The sequence below is a fragment of the Ailuropoda melanoleuca genome, chromosome 4 (assembly GCF_002007445.2).
Source record: "Ailuropoda melanoleuca isolate Jingjing chromosome 4, ASM200744v2, whole genome shotgun sequence".
NCBI lineage: Eukaryota > Metazoa > Chordata > Mammalia > Carnivora > Ursidae > Ailuropoda > Ailuropoda melanoleuca.
The window spans coordinates 143,701,991-143,721,543 of record NC_048221.1 but is presented as its reverse complement, the minus strand read 5'-3'; the positions used below and the strand labels follow the sequence as shown (position 1 = coordinate 143,721,543).

At 55.0% G+C, this 19,553-nt stretch overlaps 1 protein-coding gene across 1 annotated transcript in view; it reads right to left on the bottom strand.

Annotated features, from left to right (window-relative positions):
• The window catches only part of MYT1L (myelin transcription factor 1 like), a 435,752-nt gene that overhangs the window by 27,524 nt on the left and 388,675 nt on the right, over positions 1-19,553 (bottom strand). The window contains exons 19-21 of the mRNA XM_034659976.1: positions 7,591-7,653; positions 2,948-3,031; positions 1,308-1,529 (exon numbers count right to left, since the gene is read on the bottom strand). Coding sequence (XP_034515867.1) covers positions 1,308-1,529; positions 2,948-3,031; positions 7,591-7,653 — 369 coding nt within the window. The remainder of the gene's footprint in view (positions 1-1,307; positions 1,530-2,947; positions 3,032-7,590; positions 7,654-19,553) is intronic.

Here is a 19,553-nt window from a genome sequence, read left to right as displayed (position 1 = left end):
AGCTCTCTGATTCAGCTTTTCAGTCAAAGGAAACATCGGTCTGTGTAGCCCTGCCACCAAAGGTTGTGCCTCTGACTCGAGCGCCCTCTGAACGCCCTCCCAGGTCCCCCCCTCCCAGGTCCTGTGCGGGCAGGAGCCTGGGGCCAAGACCAGAGCTTCAGGCTCATGCAGCACAGCTGGCGGCCCCCGTGTGGGGCAGGTGTCATGGGTCACATCCAGGGACCTCTGAGGCTCCCAGGGGCCTGGGCAAAAAGAGGTAGTCTTCCTGGCCCTGGGGGCAGGTGGCAAACCCCGGGGCTCGGGGTCAGTGTCTGCACACCAGGACCTGGGCCGTCCCAGGACTAGCAGTGTGGTCTGCTCGAGCACAGACAGGGCGCTGTGTGTGCCTTGAGCGCACGAACGTACGAGGGGCTGCGGGAGCCCCTCTGTTCACGGGCAATCTCTCTCACGGGAGACACCAGGGCCGCTGGCCTTGAGCTGTAAGCCGAGAGATTAGGTCAGGGAAAGGAATTCATGTGTCCTCTTTAGGCTCACTGATCCCATCTGAGTTTTCTACCTGAGGAGGAATCTCCTTAACAATTAAAAATTAACCTTCCTTTCAAGGAACATTTCAAGGCTCAGTGCCATATTCCTGAACTTCCCATGACTCCTGGTTTGCAAACTGACTTTTGTTCATTCTGTGCCGGACATGGCTTTGCTGTGTTTCTCCCCCCAGCCTGGCTTCCTGGCAGCTGGGGACACCATGACCAACTGACTCCACTGACCTCTGTGATTTGTCTACAGTGCCCACCCTAACCCTTCCACGGGGAGCCACCGAGTGCCGTTTGATTCCATGGACAGGCTTCTTCTGCTAAGACAATTGAACTGCATATATTTCTTCTAAAAGTAAGCAAGTAAAAATTAATGGGCTGACTGGCTCCTCTGGAAATTTCCTGATACATTTTTGGCCCAGGCATGCAGCATGAGGCCCCGTGCCAAATACCATCCTCCTTCCCCATGTGGGGCCTGCCTGCCATCTTTCGCCAAAGGAATAAACCTACAGATACTCATGTGTGTGCAGAATTCCAGCCTGCTTCTCTCTGTGGGTCCTGACCCAAGACTTCCAAGGGCCTCTGTCCTGACTCTGGGATGGGAATGAGATTTGCTTCTCAAACACACTCAAGGATTTTCCTCTTCACGCCGGGACGGGTCATGAGTTTGGTAGCAGTGTTCCACCTTCTCTTTCTAAATGGGGGTGTCGAGTTAGAAGCTGACGGACACTCCTGGCGGGGCTGCCCAGGCACGGCGCCAGGACAGGGGCCACTCACCTCCGGTGTGTGAGGAAGCTGCCGCTGACGTGCCCCGACCCATCACAGCCCGGCGTGGGACACGACATGCCCTCTGTCTTGACCGACTTCCAGGAGAACTGCGAGCCATTGAGGTACCCGTCCTTCTGTCTCTTGGCGGCCAAGGGGCACCCTGACGCGCTGCGATGGGAGGCGTACTTCCCGGTTATGTGGCCCTGGCCGTCACACCCGGGAACGGGACACCTGGGGAGCAGCAGAGACACTTTGTGGTCTTGGTGCCATATACCTGGTGGCCCCTCCAGCAAAGTCAAAATGACCCAGCTCCAAGGAAAACCCTCACGCTCTACTCCAGGAAAGAGAGAGAAAAATCTCTGCGAGCACCACCTAGTGGTGAGCCGAGGGATCTCCTGTCGTGGGAATGCCTGGAACCCTGGAAGAGAGGGCTGTTTGGGGCAGGACGTGTGCATGGGTGAGCAATGCTGCACACCAGCACGTGAAAAAGAATTTGTTCCTTGTAGCAAGTGAGGTGCAGGTGTCTGTTTAAAAGACACCACTTTTGGACAGAATCACGGCTTTTATGGTGGAAGAATGCAAAGTCAAGGAGAAATTGCAGGATTATTCTTTATAGTTTTATAAACCCGAGGTTTTCTCAAGAGCTAGAAAACATTGGTTTGCTTGGCTGTGTTCTCCAGAGGCCATCAGATGGCCTCCAGCCACAGAGGATTCGAAGCAGGAGACGTAGTATTTAACACAGTCTCCTGGAGAGTGCTGGCACATGGTACCCCACCAGTACATCTGGGGGAATAAAGGGGAAACTCGTTGATGGGCGCTAAAGGTCAATGGTAGGCTAATCCCTGCTTCTGAAACCTCCCCCCACGGGCTACCTGCCGAGGGGCCGAGGACGCACAACCCCAAGCGCCAACGGTTGTGTCAGAGAAGGTGGGTGTGATCAGTGCTCCTCACAGGCCCCAGACCGGTGGGTTCTGCATTTTCTTTTTAATGGCAAAGTTTACATTCTACAAAATTGATAGTACCCGTTTACTTTGTTAAGGTTTATTTATTTTAATACTTCTTATTTTAATTAATTTTTATTTTGTTTTAATCAAAAATTTTTCTCCAAAGACACTGAGATTAACATTTCAGGGAGACAACGCCAGGTTTCTTTTAGGGAGTTTCGGGACCTGGGTTCTGGGGATCAGTTTGGGTCAAATGGCTGAGCGGGCAGCCGGGCTGAGGGGCTTGCCCATGTGCTGGAAGCCCATAGCACCCACTGCTCTCACGGCCTGCCTGAGAACAAGGCAGACAGCAGCCACACGATCGAAATGCCGGAATGTCGGCCAGTGTTGTCTTTCAGTGTTACAGCTGATACCTTCGTCGACGTTTGTGAAACTGCCTCTCCCAGTCAGTGAACTGCTTTTTCCACCGAGGGCTAGGGGAGGCGTCCGGGGCCCACCCGGGCCTAGGGGAGGCGTCCGGGGCCCACCCAGGGCTAGGGGAGGCGTCCGGGGTCCTATTACTCGGAACATCAGCTGGGTGGAGAGTCCCTGGAGACACCGCCTGCTGTTCCGACTGTGCATTTGGTGGCCGGCAGGGGTGCTGGTTCCAGATCTGACCTTGGGGTGACTGACGTCCCCTCCTCTCTGCCCACCCCGCACGCGTACCTGATGGGCTCCTGGTCTTCTTTGTCTTCCTTGCTCTGCGCTATCCTGATGCCGCTCTTCTTTGCTCTCGGGCAACCTGAAAGACTACGAAAAGGACACAGCTTCAGGAAACATCTGCTTTGCCCGCGCCAGCCGGCTTCCTTCCTGAGATGCCTGCTCTGAGCCCGCTTTCTCTGGAAGCCAGAGCTTCTCCTCATGAACACAACATCTGGGAGAAGGGTCCTTCTGGGTGCGGCCCCTCCGCATGGAAAGAGGCTGGGGGTGCCTGGCTGAGAGAGGACAGGCGGCCAGGTGCAGAGAAGGGGCCACATTGAGGAAGAGAACACACACCGCCTCGGCCTCTCTTGGGGACCCGTTTTCCCGAGCTCTGCCATCTGGGGGGAGCATGGTAGTCTGCTGGGATTCAGCCGAACTACAGACTTGAGTGTGTCTGCAGACGGTACAGAGGAGTCGGACCTAAGTATTTCATTTAATTGTCAAAAGGGTGGAAATAGAAGCTCACACTTATTTATAGGAAAATTTCCAGTTGGAACAGAAAAGTACTCATATATGGACGGGCGTATACACAGGCCGACAACAGGGTATCGTATGAGATTATACATGAGAATATACAGAACGAACGGGATTCCTTGCAAAGAGCTGAAGAACCAGAAAGTAGGCCTTTCACTGAGACGCCCAGGACACATGGCCGCAGACTCCCGCGTAGACGCGTGGCTGTGAACCCAGGTGGGGCACCAGCCGATGTTGCTGCTGTTCCTGGGCTTGCCGAGTGCCCTTCCCGGGCCAGTCCCGCTCCCTTCGAGCACGCGCATCCTCGGGCAGAAGCGCGGCTCCCACTCCCCAGGACGGCATTCTGCGTCCTCGGCATTTTTCCTTCTTTGTGGGGCGGCCTGGCTCCTCTCCAGTGAGAAGCTGCACCCACAGGCAGAGGGCGGGTGCTGGGGGCCTGGGCCCTGGGCTCGGGGTCCCCAGCCGGCCCCTCCTGTCTCCAAAGACGTGTGCTCCGACCCCTCCTGCACGGCCCGTCTCCTCCGGCAGGAGCGCAGGAAAGACAAGGTATGCCGGCGTTCTCGCCCTCCAGCGACGCCCTCCGCTCTGAGGTAAAACCTGGGAAAGTGGGTGTCCTTTTCCCCCACCTCTGGCTGCTCAGCAGCTGCTCCCGCCGCGGTCTGGCTCCTGGTCTCTCTGCCCGGAGAAGTGCTCTTGCCCAGGTCACCGTGACCTGAGGCCGGCGGGCGCTCCTGGCGTCGGGCAGCCCCTGGGACGCTCCCCCGGAGTCCGCGTGCAGCCGCGGCAGATGGCATCTGCGGTCCGTGTCCGGCCCGCCCTCGCGCGCCCTGCCGGTGCTCACACTCCAGGTGCCCCTCCCTTCCTCTCCCTGCAGCCGCCTGTGCAGCGTGCCCTGAGTGTCTTCAAACTCGACCCACCTTCTCCCTCCGAGACGCTGTGGCTGGCGTTGGCTGGTGTGGACTCAGGGCTGCAGTAAGGCTCTCTGCTCAAACCTCCCAGTGGCTCACCACCAAATTCCTCCACGTGTGCACGAGGCTCCCGGGGCCTGGCTGTGCCACCCGTGCCTGTCCCCGCTCCCCGGCTGGCACACGCCACCACCGGCCGTCCTCGCCCTGCTGCCCCCGCACCCCCACTCCGTCCCTCTGCTTGAAGGCACATCGTTCAAGACATCTTCCTGGGCGCGGGTGCCCTTCCTTCCGCCAGTTCTGGGAGCCCGGGAGCTCTGTCCCTTGGGTCACGCGTGCTGTGCTGGAAGCCATCCATTTACTTAGCACGCGCCGCTAAAGCCGTGAGTTCCGTGGGGGCCTGAACCATGTGCTCGTTCACCGTTGTCCATGCTGTTCTCCCGAGCGTGCAGCGGGGACTGTGTGCGCCCTCGGCCCTTGCTGGCTCCGGAGTGGGGAGCCGTGTGGCCCGGGGTGGGGGGAGCCGTGCGGCCCACTGCCGCTGTGCCCGTTACTGCTGCTTCCATTGCCCAGCTCTGATCTCCTCCTGGATGAGCCTGTCACCTCCGAGCAGCGCTTTCGGATCCTCTCATCTGGGAATTCCGGAGGACGCTTGTGATTGTACGCCACATGATGGCGTCTCCTAGAAGATGTCCCACGGCTCACCGTCACTGATGCGGGGGCTCGTGGCGTGTCTGAATCTTGATTTGAGAGCTCATGAGTTTCGGAAACACCACCAACACCTTCAGAACCCCTGCCCTCTGGGCGGAGGCAAGGCTGGGGTGGGGTGCGTGGGTGGCGCCCAGGCGGGCACATACGGAGCGCTGCATGGGGGGCTTGCCGAGGCGGACAGAGGAGCGCCATGTCCCTGACCCTCTGGCTGAAGAGAGGTGGACCCGTGTGAGGATGGACGGCCGTGCTGAGGAGGCCCGAGGAGTGTCCTGGTTGTGGCTGGGACCCTGGTTCCACAGGAGACGGCCTGGTCCTTTCCTTTAGCTGCCTACTCAGCCCTCGGCCACCTGTCTGTGTGGGGCAGGCACGGTCTGGGGCGCCCAGCACGCGGACGTGCCCTCAGGGGTCAGGCCGCGACAGGTGCGATGTGGCTGCTGTGTGGTTTCCTCCACGAGACGAGAGCAAAGATCATATTCTCACAGGGCAGCGAGACTGGAGAGGCGAAGTGCTCAGTAACGCTCGCGGCATGTGGTAGGTGCTCAGCAAATGCGCTGTCAGGAGGGGATGTCCCGGAACCCTCCGTGCGCCGCTGCGCTCCGACACGGTCCCGGGGCGTCAGAGGCACGTGGGGCTCTTGAAAAGCACAGCTGGGGCTTCACGCTGTGTGAGTGACGACGGGTCAGAGGGGTGAGGGGCTCCTTGGGACCCCGGGGGCCGGGACCCCACTGGGCGGCCGCCGCACCTGCTTGGCGGGGCCCACCCGAAGCCTGCGGGAAACAGCCGGCCTGGGGAAGGGCCAGCTCAAGAAAGGATCCTCATGATCATTGTGGACAAGGGCTGTGGTCCCTGTGAACGGCTCCTGCCACAGTTGGACACGAAACATCCAGCATCTGCTCATGTTTTGACGCGGGAAGTTCTGGCCACGTGAACGCTCAGACATTTCTTTTCAAGGTAAATTAAAGAGTAGCATAGAATGTGCTTGACTTTTTATACTTAACTGGAGCTTTTAATTGAATTGAATTTACTCCAAACCAGCGATGCTGCTCTGACAGTCTGGTTACTCTCGCTTGGCACCGCCGTAATGCGGCAGGCTTGACCCGCCTGGCCAACCGGCTCAGCGCGACAAGGCTGCTCCGGTGAACGCCCCGTGACGCCCCGTGAACGCCCCGTGACGTCCAAAGACTTCTTGGGTCATCGTGAGTGGCGGAGATGGTGCTGCTGGCGTCTGGTGGGTGGAGCCTGGAGGGTGCAGGACGCCCCACGGTGAAGCAGAGACTGACCCCGAGTAACTGCAGTGCCCGGGCGGACGGCCCTGGTGGGGAGGGTGAGCAGGAAGGATCCTCCCGCAACCCCACGACTCAGTTCTCCTAGTGGGCACCCCGAATCTGTGCGTGCCAGATGGTCCAAACGTGGTTGGACAGTGAGCACAGAAGTGCGTGGCTTGCGGTAGGAGCTCCACGAGGAAGCAACCCACCACGGGAGCTGTCTGTGTCCCAATCCAAACTGTGCTAGCAGCCAGTGAGTGTCCCCTGCTCTGACCACAGGGACTGGGCCACACGGGCAGCCACATGCCCCACACCACCCACTGATCCACTCAGTGGGGTCGGTGGACACACACCTTCCTCTGGTGAGCAGCCTGCAGCTAACACTCTCTCTGAGGGCCCTCCCTCCCTCCCTATGTCCCTTTCCCTCTCTCCGTCCCTCTCTCCTGTCTCTGTCTCTCCTCTTCTCTTCTTGTGGGAGATGCATTTAGTGCAAGTGCCCATCGACTTCAGGACGGTCACTCTATAATCTGAAGTTCAGACTGACAAGCAACGCATCGTCTAACTCAGTCTCCACATCTGGGGGGTGCAGCACTGCTTTCCATCGTTGGGTGGATCCTCGTTCACAAATGTCCTTGTCCCTGCCTTGGCCCTGACATGTGGCCACTAACGGAACAGGACAAGAAACTGGGGCATCTGGCCAAGGTCTAGATCCACTTCTGTGGAGACAATGTATCCAAACGTTTCAATTCACTTTGGACACATGGCCTGGCCTACATGACGGGATCTCTGTGCTGCGTTTCAGACAATCCCTTCTCCTTGGGAGCCCAGGGGGCACGATGTGTCCCGTAGAGCGTCTCCGTCTTCGGCTCTGCGACTTGCCGAGAACGGCTGGACAGCCTGGTGGCTCACATCTTCCTATTTGACAGGCCAACTCCCAGCCGTGTCGGAACATTTGCCGGTCAGTGATGGGCCCAGGGATCTTATACTCTGCATGTGATGGGTCTGTTCCCTGTACTTGTCAATTTGGAAAGACTGACGCGGGATGACCTGAGAACTGTTCTCGCAGGGGGCGCCCGGTGCACGACAGGGGAGGTGCACTTGCTGTACAAGGAAAGACCGCGTGAGGACGGTGTGGGTTTGCGGTCCACGTGTCTGGACCGTATGTAGCTGTAGGTCAAACAGCGTGTGCCACGGCCGGCTGATGCCCGTGTGGTGCGGGGCAAGGGCAGAAGAGAACAGGCGCCCCACTTACCTCCGGTGAGAAGCGTAGTTCCCGGTGATGTGCCCGGAGCCATCACAGCCAGGGGTGGGGCACCTACAATTACAAATGCAGAATGCGCAATTTACTTGAAAGAAAGAAAATCCCCTGAATAATTAACTCCCTTCTTTATCCAGAAAGCAAACTCCTGAACGCTTCACCTCCCTACTTGAAGAGACAAATGGAGCCGGCAGCGTCCTGGCTGGGAACAGGGACCTGTGCCCGCTAACCCACCACCTGATACCAACCTGGGCTACTTCTGTCCTTCCAAGCACAATGGCACTTTCCGGAAGGATCGTGGATTTCAGTGCCTGCCTCAGTGGCAACAGTCCCTGGAGCATCCTGGTCCCGATGCTATCTACTCCGGAGTCTGTTCCCTCCAGATACCTCCTGTCAACTTCCTTTCTCGTTATGTGAGTTTGAGGTGGCTCGGCTACCACGGCCACGTGCGAAGCAAGGTTTGTTCGTGGAAGGGTGTGCACGGAGGCCTGGGAGACTGCTCGTGGTCCACCCTGGGCTCCCGTGAAGTGGACTCTAGGCAAGCCGGGCTAACTGGCGGCCCCGAGCCCCGTGAGGGCAGCGCTGGGCTTCACTGGGCAATCAGGTAGGTTGGAGCTGCCTTCAAAGCCTCATTAACTGACCTGAGTGGAGCCCAGGTCTCCCGACCAATGCGGTATGGGGAGCACTCCTCGGTATCTGCTCTACAGCTGCTTCAGCCGAGCGAGGCCACGTCGTCTGGGTTCTGACGACCACACTGCCACTGCCCGAATGCGACAGAACGTGCTTTAAAAAGAGTTTTTTCATTCCTGCCCTTCATGCCACTTCCTAAATGAGCCGTCTCAAGAACAATCAGGTGGCACGGAGACATTTCAGTGCATGCTATTTTAGTTTCCTTGTACCCTCCAGGAATGTAAAAATTAAGGACAAAAATTAAGAAAAGATTCTTTTTTCCACAAAGTTCGAAAAAAAACAAAAACAAAAACCCCCAAACCCCACCAAGGATGAAAGGATTTAGTAAGCAACACTACACCTCGTAGTAACACCTGGATCATGCCCTGTGACCCCGTCCCTACCCAGGGAGCACCTGAGTTCCTGGCAAGGACAAAAAACCACACATTTTGAATAGTTAATAAATGTGTACCGCTTCTGAGGGATTTCCACTCAGAGAGCCACAGTGGACAGGGGATGCCGAGCCGGGGCCAACTTGCTCCCAGACCAGGCTTCACCCGCCCCCTGTGCGCCCCTCGGCACTGCACAGGGATGGGACCGGGGGAGTCCCGTGCCGACACACACGTGTGTGAACAGTTTCTGGTGTTCGGACTCTGTGCACATTTCCTTCCGTCCTAAGAAAGGGGCCGGGGTACTAGCTCTGTACGTTCGGACACTGGCGTCTCCTGTATCATATCGAAGCTTAGAGCTCAGTTTATAGCCCACGCTGCGAGAGCAGACAGGGGCAAGCGGGGAGCGAAACGTCACGGGTGTGCGCACTGCGAGCCAGGATTTTTAAAGTAGGCGTTTGAGGCAGAACAATGGGGCGTTTAAAGTGGAATCCGTGTTTCAAGAACAGCAACAGCCCGAAATCGGATTGTTGACCTGATTTTTGTTAAAGTAACAGCTGGTTATGTACAATTAAAGTTTGATCACAAGACTCTTCGGCCGATTGCTAAGTGATTCCTTTCTAAACAATGAGCGAAGTGACTTGGCCTCAAGGGCTGATTTCCCACACGGCACCTCGTGGGGATAGACCCCAGCCCAGAGCTCACAGAGGGAGGACGATTTGAGAGCAATAAAAATCATTCTATCGAAGAGAAGCTCATCTTCATGCCAGTTTCTGTTTGGAAAATGGATCAAGAACAGAAATGCTTCCTGCTAGCCAGTAATATACACTTGGCCTTGCTTTCTGTTTAAAAAAAAAATCCTCAAACTCTTCCTAATTTAAGCACTCAGTGCAAATTTATTTAAAATTTATTCATTTTAACATGAGTAGAAATTCTTCGATATGCCTTTTTTTGGTGAGGGCTGTAGGAGGTTGACATATTCTCTTCAGATTTAAAGTGAGGCATTATAACCAAACTAATGCAGATGAAAATCAGCTTTGACTAATTATAAAAAAAAGAGAAGGAAAGATTTTCAGAGTAGATTTTGTGTTTAAGCCATTTACAAAGGCATCATCTGATTAAAAAAAAAGAGGCATTTAAAATGTCCTCTATCACCATGAAAACAACAAACAAAATATTGATTTGGCCCATTTTCAGAGCTTGCACTGTGTTGGGGAAAAAAAAAAAAAAACATTTCCAGAAAGAGTTCTCGCTTTCTTAAAAGGTTTGCTCTTCTCGTCAAGGCTTCAAGTCAGGCAGATGGGGCAGAGTCCCAGGCCTGCCGCCTGCAGGCTGCCTGATGTGACTCGGTTCCTTGCCTGCCACAGTGGCTCTCCTGCCTGCACCCCCTTCGCCTGCTCACGCCCAGCACAGCAGCCCAGGACCTGGGCCGTGACCATCGCTGGGGTTTGGGATGTGTGCTCAGAGGAGCCCACTGCCTTTCTTTGTTGCCTTCCCCTGACACGGCGCTCCTGGTTTCGTCAGGGCTGGTAATTCGGCTCTTTCATCTTTAGGTGGTGCTTCTGGACCACATAAGGCGGCCCAGGACAGTTTCTCTCTCCTATCAGCTCTACGTAGTCATTTTTCTGTTGCTATTCAAGACTTTAAGGCTTTTTTAAACTCTTAGATTTACATACAGATTTCCTAGCTTTAAGAAACCTCAATCCTCAAAAACACAATTTTCTGAAGTCAGTGGATGAAGGAGTGATTATTCACCTAACAAAAGGGGTCTTTGCTTCTCAGATGGAGCCAGCTCCAGGACCCTTGATAATGGGGTGGTGTAAAATCGATTTACAAAAATTCGATCTGCATCTACCCATCTAAGAGCACATCTTTTCCATGAAGGGAGGCCCATGTGGGTAATCAAAATCCCCTGTGGATAAAATCAGACAGTACCATGTGCCGCACAGCTTGGGTTTTGAAATGGCAGAAGAGATTGACTGGGTTTCCATGGAAACTCCCCATAAGGCAGGCACAGGTTCTCAGCGCTGAAGGACTCGGCAGTGGCGGGGAAGCACACCAGACCCTCACCGCCCTCCTCGCTTCCTGGCAGTTACCAGGGACAATAGCACCAAGTCTATTTTAAGTTCCTATGGTTAGAGATGCAAAGTTCTGTGACATAAAACACTTGCCTCAAATATCGCTTCTCTTCCCCTCCAAAGGTACTTTTGGGCACGCACATGATGAGCAAATAATCTTAGAGCTAGACTTGCTGCCTCATGGATATATTCAAGACAAAAAACGTGTGCCTTATCCATGATCTTGCATTTGCCTTGGGGTTTAAGTAACACCAAGAGAAAATAATTTGGGGTAGTGCATGTTATCATCTGGCTGGAAAATTCGGTCTTAAAAAGACATTTAAGAATGGCAATGGGAAAATCATGATAAAATGCTTTAAACAGTGTTAAGTTTTGAAGAATCCAAGCAAAATCTGAAAAAAAAAAATCAAGACCATTCACAAACTTCTGGATTTCTGATTTCATGGATTTAGCTCTTCTCAAGTAGGAGTGAACTGGGTTTGTGTTGCTTTTGTTGATCTAAGACATCAAAGAGACCTGTGAGCCCAAACCTCCCAGAGTGTCCTGTGTGCTCATGGCTTCTCTGGACTAATTCCCGCCCAAGGAAACGTTCTGCTTGGACCTATACAGGAATTGTCACTGATCACACCCACGTGGAGGCCGTAAGATATATCCCCTAATATCAAAACACAACTTAATGTCTATACATTAAAATACATAATCATGAAAATCATATGATTTTGCACTGGCACACATGACAAGAATGTGACAAGAGACCACCTTGCTTCTTGCCTGTCCCTGATCTGTCCCTCAGCAAGACATACCATCAACCACCGTGTTGTTTTCTCCCATTTACAAATGTCCTGAGACAGGGTGGGAGAAATGGAAATCGTTAAATCCACTGACTGAGGTTGTGTTGTCGATTGATTATTGATAAGAATATCTTTAAAGCGCTTCCTCCATGTGCTATCATGCCTCCCTCCTTTGAAAATAAATATGAGGATCTGATAAACAGTTATATTAAGAAAGACATCTAAAATAGGGCATTTTCTCCCAGTTGAAAGGATGTCCACACTGAAGTGCATGTCACTGCACATCATGAGCTGAGACCGGTCAACCCGTGTTGCATCAGTCCTGTTAGCCTTATGTCATGAGCACCTCGGGTTCTGGGGGCCCGAATGCACTGCCGAGGCATCCTTGCTGGGTGCCAGGTGGCTAAGCTCCAGACTCCTTTGGGCCAGCCTCTCACAGTCTACCTCCTGGGGAATGATCTTGCCCTGAGGACTGAGAGGCAACCCACCCTGACTGCACCGGCCCAGGACTCATGGTGTTCATGTCTGGCTCAGTCTGAGCTGGCAGGCCTGCTGGGGAGACCAAGCTCATCTCCTCCAAAATCAACTTAGAGGAATAACTAGCTGGAGGCATCTCATGATCTCTTATCTTGATTAGAGTCAATTACTTATTTTTAAAAATCTTATAAATAGCGGCCGAGAGCACTGTGGGCATGTTTGAACTGCACCCGACTCTCTGTGTAGTCGACCTACCTCGTCAAACTGCCCTAGAAGGCTGACTTGCAGACATGCCCTGATTTGAGTAGAGTAGCTAAAAATATATGGAAGAGGACTCACTGAGGATCTGGAATGCTCATACCAAATGTCAGAGGGACATACTCCAGTTCTTGGGAGAATTTCATGGGAAGGCCCTTTTACAGTTTTCTTGCTCACTTCTTCCGTGGCAGCTCTATCTCAAGGGAACTTAGTAAGTAAAGCACAAAATTAAAAAAAAAAAGATATTTTTTTTATCGCCCTCAATTTTAAAAGAAACCGTGAAAATATAAAATTAGGCATTGTCTCTAATAGTAAAATATATTTGTAAATGGGAATGATTCAGGCCACATATATAAGTCTTTGCTTCATTTATACAAAAAGTTCCACTCAAAAACCACTTTTTTTTTGTGCCTAAAGAGATGTGGTTCTAAAAAGATATTTCTTTATTTTGATTTTTGTCATATAAATGGGAAATAATAAAGAAATTCAGAGGAATGCAAAATAAAGATATTTCTAATGGAGAAAAGACATATACTGATTCTTATGGCATACCTCTGCAATTTTCTCCCCAAATAGAAAGAAATCAGGTCACTTAAAAGCAATATACATTACTTCTGCACAATTTCTTAGATATATTACCTGAAACTCAAGGAAAGATAAAATCTTGCAGATCGCTTCTTAACTTGTGAGACATTCAATAATTTTCTTCTCTCTCTCTCTCTCTTTTTTTTTTAAAATTCACTGTTAAGTATACTTATTTTGAGCTTTTTGCATCTGGACACAGAGGTCCCCATGCGGGCACATGGTATTTTCCAGGTGTCCCCCAGTCCAGCCTCCCGCCAGAAAGAGCTGGTGACACAGCCATGCTGCAGACACTCTGAGCTGGGGAGTGAAGCCCTGTGCCCACTCTGGGGTGTGGGGAGAGGTGGGGTCTGCCCCTGGCTGCACCACCTGCATGGCCGCTGCTTGCCCCCAGGGGGCTGGCTGGGGTGCCTCCTACCCTTGAGTGCCCACCCCCCTGGGAGGCAGTCCTGGGAGGAGCATTTTTGGATTTGCTTCTTGTTTTTGTCCCCTGACACCGAGAGTTTCTCCTACTCTCCCTTTCTCCTTGGGTGTCAGGAGAGGGGCTTTCATGTGGGATGTGTAGGACACTCCAGTTTTATGAAAACCTACACATTTCAAAGTGGACAGTGAACACATTGATATTAGGAGAATTTAGATGGAAGACTTGCTGTCCGATGTATGTAACATGGAAGCAAAAATCATCTTTTCTTTTGGTTCCCAGCACTTTTCTTTTTAAATTACACTCAAAAACAAACCCACAAATGAAAAGAGTTTAAAGGGACTCTTAACGTGATTAAAAACAACTCATTTTGCTGATTGAGATCACATTTCTGGATAGGTCAGGCGTCGGGGCAGTTAAGAAAGCCGAGCGTGACCCTGTGGCTGGCGCTCAGAGCTCTGGTCCCTGGACCCTGGGGGCTGTGTGGTGTGGAAGCAGCAGGTGGGCGTCCGTGTGGTTCAGGAGCTGCGTCAGTGCTGTGAGGCCCAGGAACCACGCCCCCAGAGGTCACACAGCACACTGTGAAGTCCACGGGGACGGCTCCCTTATCCACAACCCACTGATAAACAGGATGTTTCTAGCAGGTGTACACGCTGACTGAGAGGCTCACATGCCTGCCGTCAGCCTCGGGTCACCTCCATCCTAACAGGTGCCATGTGAATCCCCTCTGTCCTTCCCTGACTCAGGCCCCGGGATCCCCTGGGAGTGTGGCAGGGCCGGGCCGTAGGGCCCCACGCAGAGCTGAGGTGGAGTCTGGATGGCTCCCGGGCCCATTTTCCAGGGAACATGGAGCTGCAGGCGGGGGCTGCCACGGCCGCTCTGCTGTTCATGCTACATGCAATGTTTCATTGTTTCCACACATGCAGCCTACACATCTTAAGCTCTAAGTCATTGGTCATGCTGCCTCCTTGTCCGCGGAGGGGAGCCTAACGGGGGCCCTCGCCGCCACACCGCACTGCTGCCCGCTGAGAGGTCCCAGGTACATCCAGGAGTAGGCTCCTGTCCAGTGCGGCCGAACGTACCTAGCACATCCTGACGTCCCATTCACTTAACGGGATGTGTCCATGGGAACCTGCTGCCGGAGCACATGCACGTCCAGCAGCAGTGGAGCGGCTAAACAAGAGACTGGGGCAGCCGGTGTCAGAATTGGAATTGGACTCGGAGGACCCATGCAAAAAAAAACACACAAAAGGTGACTGGTGTGGCTGAGCCAAGGCAACAGAAACCAGCATTCTAACGTCCTGTCCTGCGTGGCGTCCACGCGCCGCACCCTGGGGAGGCGGGCGGGCGGCACACCGGGGCATGCAGAGACCTGGCGCGGGGCCCACGAGGAGGCACTCACCTTTGCCGATCACACTGAGCCCTCGGGCAGCCAGTGTAACTGGTGTGTAGGGACAGCGGGTTTGTAAGGACACGTGTGTGTGTGCGCACCGTGGCAGGGGTGCTTTCTGGCCACGGGGAGGGAGGGAGACGCGCAAGAATGTGCACCCCGCCTGTGCTTGTGGTGTTTCACCGCCGTCCCTGGCCCCTGAGGTTGGGAAGGCATGGGTGACCGTAGCCCGCTGGTTGTGCCCATCGCCGAGGGTCCCTGACCGGGCTGGCATGGGGTCGGGGAGGGGGTTCCCTGCAGAGGCTGCCGGCTTGGCCACACCAATTTTCTCAGCATCATGAGCCCGGTGGACTGCACTTGAGACAGACGGATGACCTGGCGTGACCACGAGAACCTCCCGTGGCTAAGCTTCCGCTACCTGCAGCCTGCACGCCCCAGCCCACACCCTGCTGAGGACACCGAGGCCCAGAGTGGCCTGCTGGGCCAGACACGGACTTGTGGGAGTGTGCCGTGGCGTCCACGTGGCTAGTGGCTTGGGCTATAAAAGCCACAGGGACTGGGGGACATTCTTTCCACTCCTCTGTCCACAGATGGCTTGAAACCGCTTTTAAGTTAAATGAAGAAGGTTTACGTGATTTTCACCAGCTTGGTCTGCTAAGGCTCACGGATGCGAGTGGGCATTAGGCGAGGCAGGGCTCGGGCCGGAGGGAGGGAGAGGCTCTGGGACCACACGGTTTCCCGTTGAGCGGAGGCCCTGTTCTACTGCTAAGGTTCCTCAGTTTGTCATGTTTGTGATCTGTTGGTTTTTGAATCTCTTTTGTCTCAGAGAAAGCGTTTCCGGTTCTAGTCAGGAGAGATGGGACGGTCGTTTGCACTGTCACGTCCTGCGGGATCCTGGGACTCTCTGTCATCTCTCACGTTTGGGGCTCTGTCCCTCCCTTCCTGCCCCCCACACCCTGCCTCCCGCCCCATCCTCTCGTTTGTAACTGCCTGGTTGTAACTATGTTTTAGTTTATTTTCCGCTCCATCATCGCTCACTTAAAACAATGGCGTTCTAGCCTTCTTCCTGTGGGTTCTGCCTTTCCTCCTTGTTTTGTTCTGTTTTGTTACACTTTAAGTGATTTCAGAGACTCTTAGTTTAGCAAAAGTTTTTAGAAATAGATTGATCAAATATCTTTTTTTTAACAGGCAAAGAGACAAATCCAAAGAGATGGCGTCTACTGTTTACATGTGCACCAAGAGCTGCCGAGCTGAGAGGAGAGCAGCCCTGTCTTGGGTCCCGGTGCTGCCACACTCAGCTAGACTCCTCGTAAACGTCCCTTGTTACCAGGAGCTCCTGCCCTACGAAGCTGCCGTGGCGCGTGCCGCTCACGCCGGGCTCATGCGTGCTTGCAGACAGGGCTCGCCTGTTCAGCTGCTTGCAATCTTTAGTGACTGAGCTGCAAGGACCCCTTGTGTCTCATAAATGGGCAGAGTGAAGGGGATAGCAGGAAAGGAAAATGAAATTTCTCTAGACTTCTGTACCAAGGACACAGCCAGAGCCGTTTCTAAGAGTCACACTGTCCACTGACTGTGTGGTTTCCCTCCGATCATGAGGGGCTGACCAGAGAGCCGAGGGGCTCAGTGCCCACACCCTGCAGCTGCAAGAGTGGACCCTGGTGCTGGTTCCGGAATCTGCCAAGCACATAGTTAACACTGAGGACAAGATGAGAACCAGCAAGTGCTCAAGACGGGGGACACCAAGTCCAGACAGAGAGAACAAGGCAGGAGGGAGGGGAGGACAGCAGGAAGGGGCCGAGGAACAGCACAGCATCCGCAAAAGACCCTGTAGCTCCTGGAGGTCCTGGGGGCCCAGAGGTAGGGGCGGACACTCAGTGCCTGTGAGCACGGCACCCCGGCCACACGTGTCCTGCGGTGGAGACCCCACAAAGACAGAGCCTGCCCTTGGCCCAACCCCTCAACCTCTTAGGGAGAAAACCAGAGACTGTTTCCTCCAGAGACTCCCACTGCTTATTGGAAGCCTTTGCTGAAGATCAGGGACCAGGAGAAGCAAGGATGGGTCTGTGGAGGGGACACCCGGGAGGCTGTGAGTGAAGGATGCCTGCTCCGCCCACACCCGGCCCCCGCCGGGAAGTTCAAGGTGTCTCCCATCCGTGCTTCGTTGAAAGAGCAAGTTTAGAGACAGAACGAAGAGAGAAAGATGTGCTGCGGAAACAAGATGAGAAGCAAACTGTGATAAACCACATGGACGCTGAAGACGGGAGGGACACGTGGCTGCCCCGAGATGCTGGCGCCTGTGGGCCAGACCTCCTCTCACGATGGGACGTGGGCTGCAGCAACGCACCACCCGCCACGAGCCAGTCCTGTGCCCTGACTCCTGCAGGGACAGAAACAGTGACTCTCCAGTACATTCCACAGTGACCAAGGGCAAGAGGACTAGAACCATGTCACTTGATAAAAAAGTTAACAAAGCATTCGAAGATTTTAGCTTGGAAAAGAGAAGACTGCAGGAACCAAAGTAGCCGCCCTCACGATGGGAAAGGAGGAGGGACACTTGCCCCAAATGTCCCTAAGGAGCTGGGACCACTCTCAGGAAGGGCCTTCTCACTGTGCCCTGTTCCTGGAGGGTCGCACCCTGACACCTGAACAAGTCAGGAGACCACCGGCAGTGGGGGTCACTTGGGCAGGTTGGACTGGCACCTGCGAGTGACCACCCCGAAGTCCTCTCAGGACCGAGGGCCTGGGCTCTATCCACAGCCTGAGGCAGCCCAAGCGGGCAACCGGTGTCCCTCCCTCAGGGAGACTGACCATCTCTTCCTCTCTGCGGCCCCCACATCTCTGCAGGAGAGCAGACACGCTCCCAGCGGGAAAGACAGGCCCGGCGCCACCTGGAAAGCCCTGTGCCAGGGTCCCCACGTTCTCACACCAGCCTTCCACCCCAGTGAGGGGTCTCCTCTCTCAGCAGGTATGGCCAGCCTTCCCGAACAGCTCAAGCTGAGCACCGCGTCTGGCTGAGTGCCATCCCCTCTGACCTCCCCCCAGAACCTTCTTCGCTTGCCCGCTGTGCCCCAGCCTGACCTCTAGCTCAGCGCCTGGAGCCCCAGGTGCCATCCCGGGTTATATGTCACTCACTCATCTGAATGCAGGCTCAGGGAGGGCGGGCGGGGCCTGAGCGGTGACACAGTCAGCCCTGGGACGCCCCCTGTGCTGGGCTCAGATTCTGGTGCCATAGATGGAGGCGGGGCTGTGTGGCTTTGTCCTTTCTGCCTGGAGTGATGGTTGTGCTGTTTGGTGTTCTGGTAGCAGATGAGGCCCCGAGGTCCACAGAGCTGGTGCAGATGCCCTAGAGCTCAGGCGTGCGGCACCGAGTGTGGCCTGTCCTAAATGTCTTCTTGTTCTCAGCAGGATGTCTGCAGCTAGGGTTATAGTGGAGCCCTGTCCCAGGTAGTGGGGGCTCTGCTGGCCCCAGTGTGCTGCCCCCCAGCTGCTCTCAGGGGAGGCCGGGTTGAGGACTCTGTGTGGCTGTCGGTGGGCCGAGCAGCCGGGCTGCTGTGTCTGCGTGTAGGGAGCAGGCTGGGTGCTTAGGGGGGACTCTGTCCAGAAGGTGAGGTGTGCACAGCCCCACCTGTGCAGGAAGCCTGATTTGGAGGCAGCGGTGAGAGAGGCTGAGTGCCCAGCGAGCTGGCCTGCGCTTGCCTGGGGCTCGTGCCTTACCTATCCCGGCCTCAAAACCCATAGTATGGGACGGTCTTGCTCACCAGCACTCAGCTCCCTGTTAGGAACAAGAGCTAAAGCCATACAGTTCGAGCTTTAAGACGGCTAGTTCACGGAGATCTGACTGCTGACCTTCTCTCCCCTGTCTCGTAGAGGAATGGGTGACCGTCCTGCACTAGTTTAAGTCCCAGAGGGCAGAGTGCGTGCCCCGTAGCTCCACAGGGAGGGTGGCTGAGGAGAGCCCCTCCTACTGCGTGGTGACTCCCCGGGCCCTCGGCAATCACTCCATCAGAGCCAATAATTGCCGTGGGCTCCTAAGGTCGCCACTGACACACCTACTCTTCACAAGCACCCTGGGTGCTGGGTTCTGCCCCATCAGCCCAGTGTCACAGACAAAACAGGCTCAGAGACACTGGGCTGCTGCCCAGAAAAGGAAGTGGCAGGGGGGCTCGACTCTCGGCCCGCTGTGGAATTCTGGCCTCCTGTGTGATCTGAGGGAACAGGTCTCGGGTGCAGAGGGGAAGTCAGTGCTTGTGGGAGGAGCAGCCTAGGGTCCCCGTGGGGGCCGGTGGGGAGGATCTTCTATAGAAGAAAGCCCCTTCAAATGGGGAAGGGAGAAAGGGAAAAGCCAGGGTGAGAGGGCAGTGCGCAGGCATTCGGCAGATGCTGGCGGCGGGTCCGAAGGCAAGGGAGGGGCGGGACTGTTCGCAGCAGGCTCCCTGGGAGAGCAGAGGGAGGAGAGTCCTCACCCCGCCCAGGTGCAGTCGCTGGCCAGGGAGGGGCTCCCCAGGAGACCACGGGCTCTGGTAGGAAGGCGCGCCCTGCACCGACCCTGGTCAGCCACACATACAAGCACTTCACGCACGGGTACGCGTGCCCTGGCGCACGGTGATCTGGGCACCGAAATACAGACGGCGTGGTTTCCTCCGTCACCGGAGGTTGGTCCGAGCGAGTCAGGCCTTGCCGACTCCCAGCCACCAGTGTCCTGTCCTCAAGCGTATGGCCATCTGCCCGCGGAGAGGAAGCAGGAGGGTCAGATGGTAGGACAGGGAAGTCAGGCAATGACAGGTGACAGCTGTGATCCTGGCGGCATCACTGCTGTCGCGGAGGGCAGGCCTCAAGCTGTGCGCTGCTCTCCTGGACCCTGCGCAGTCTGCACGGTCTGCCGGCGCGCGTGGCTGGAGGTCC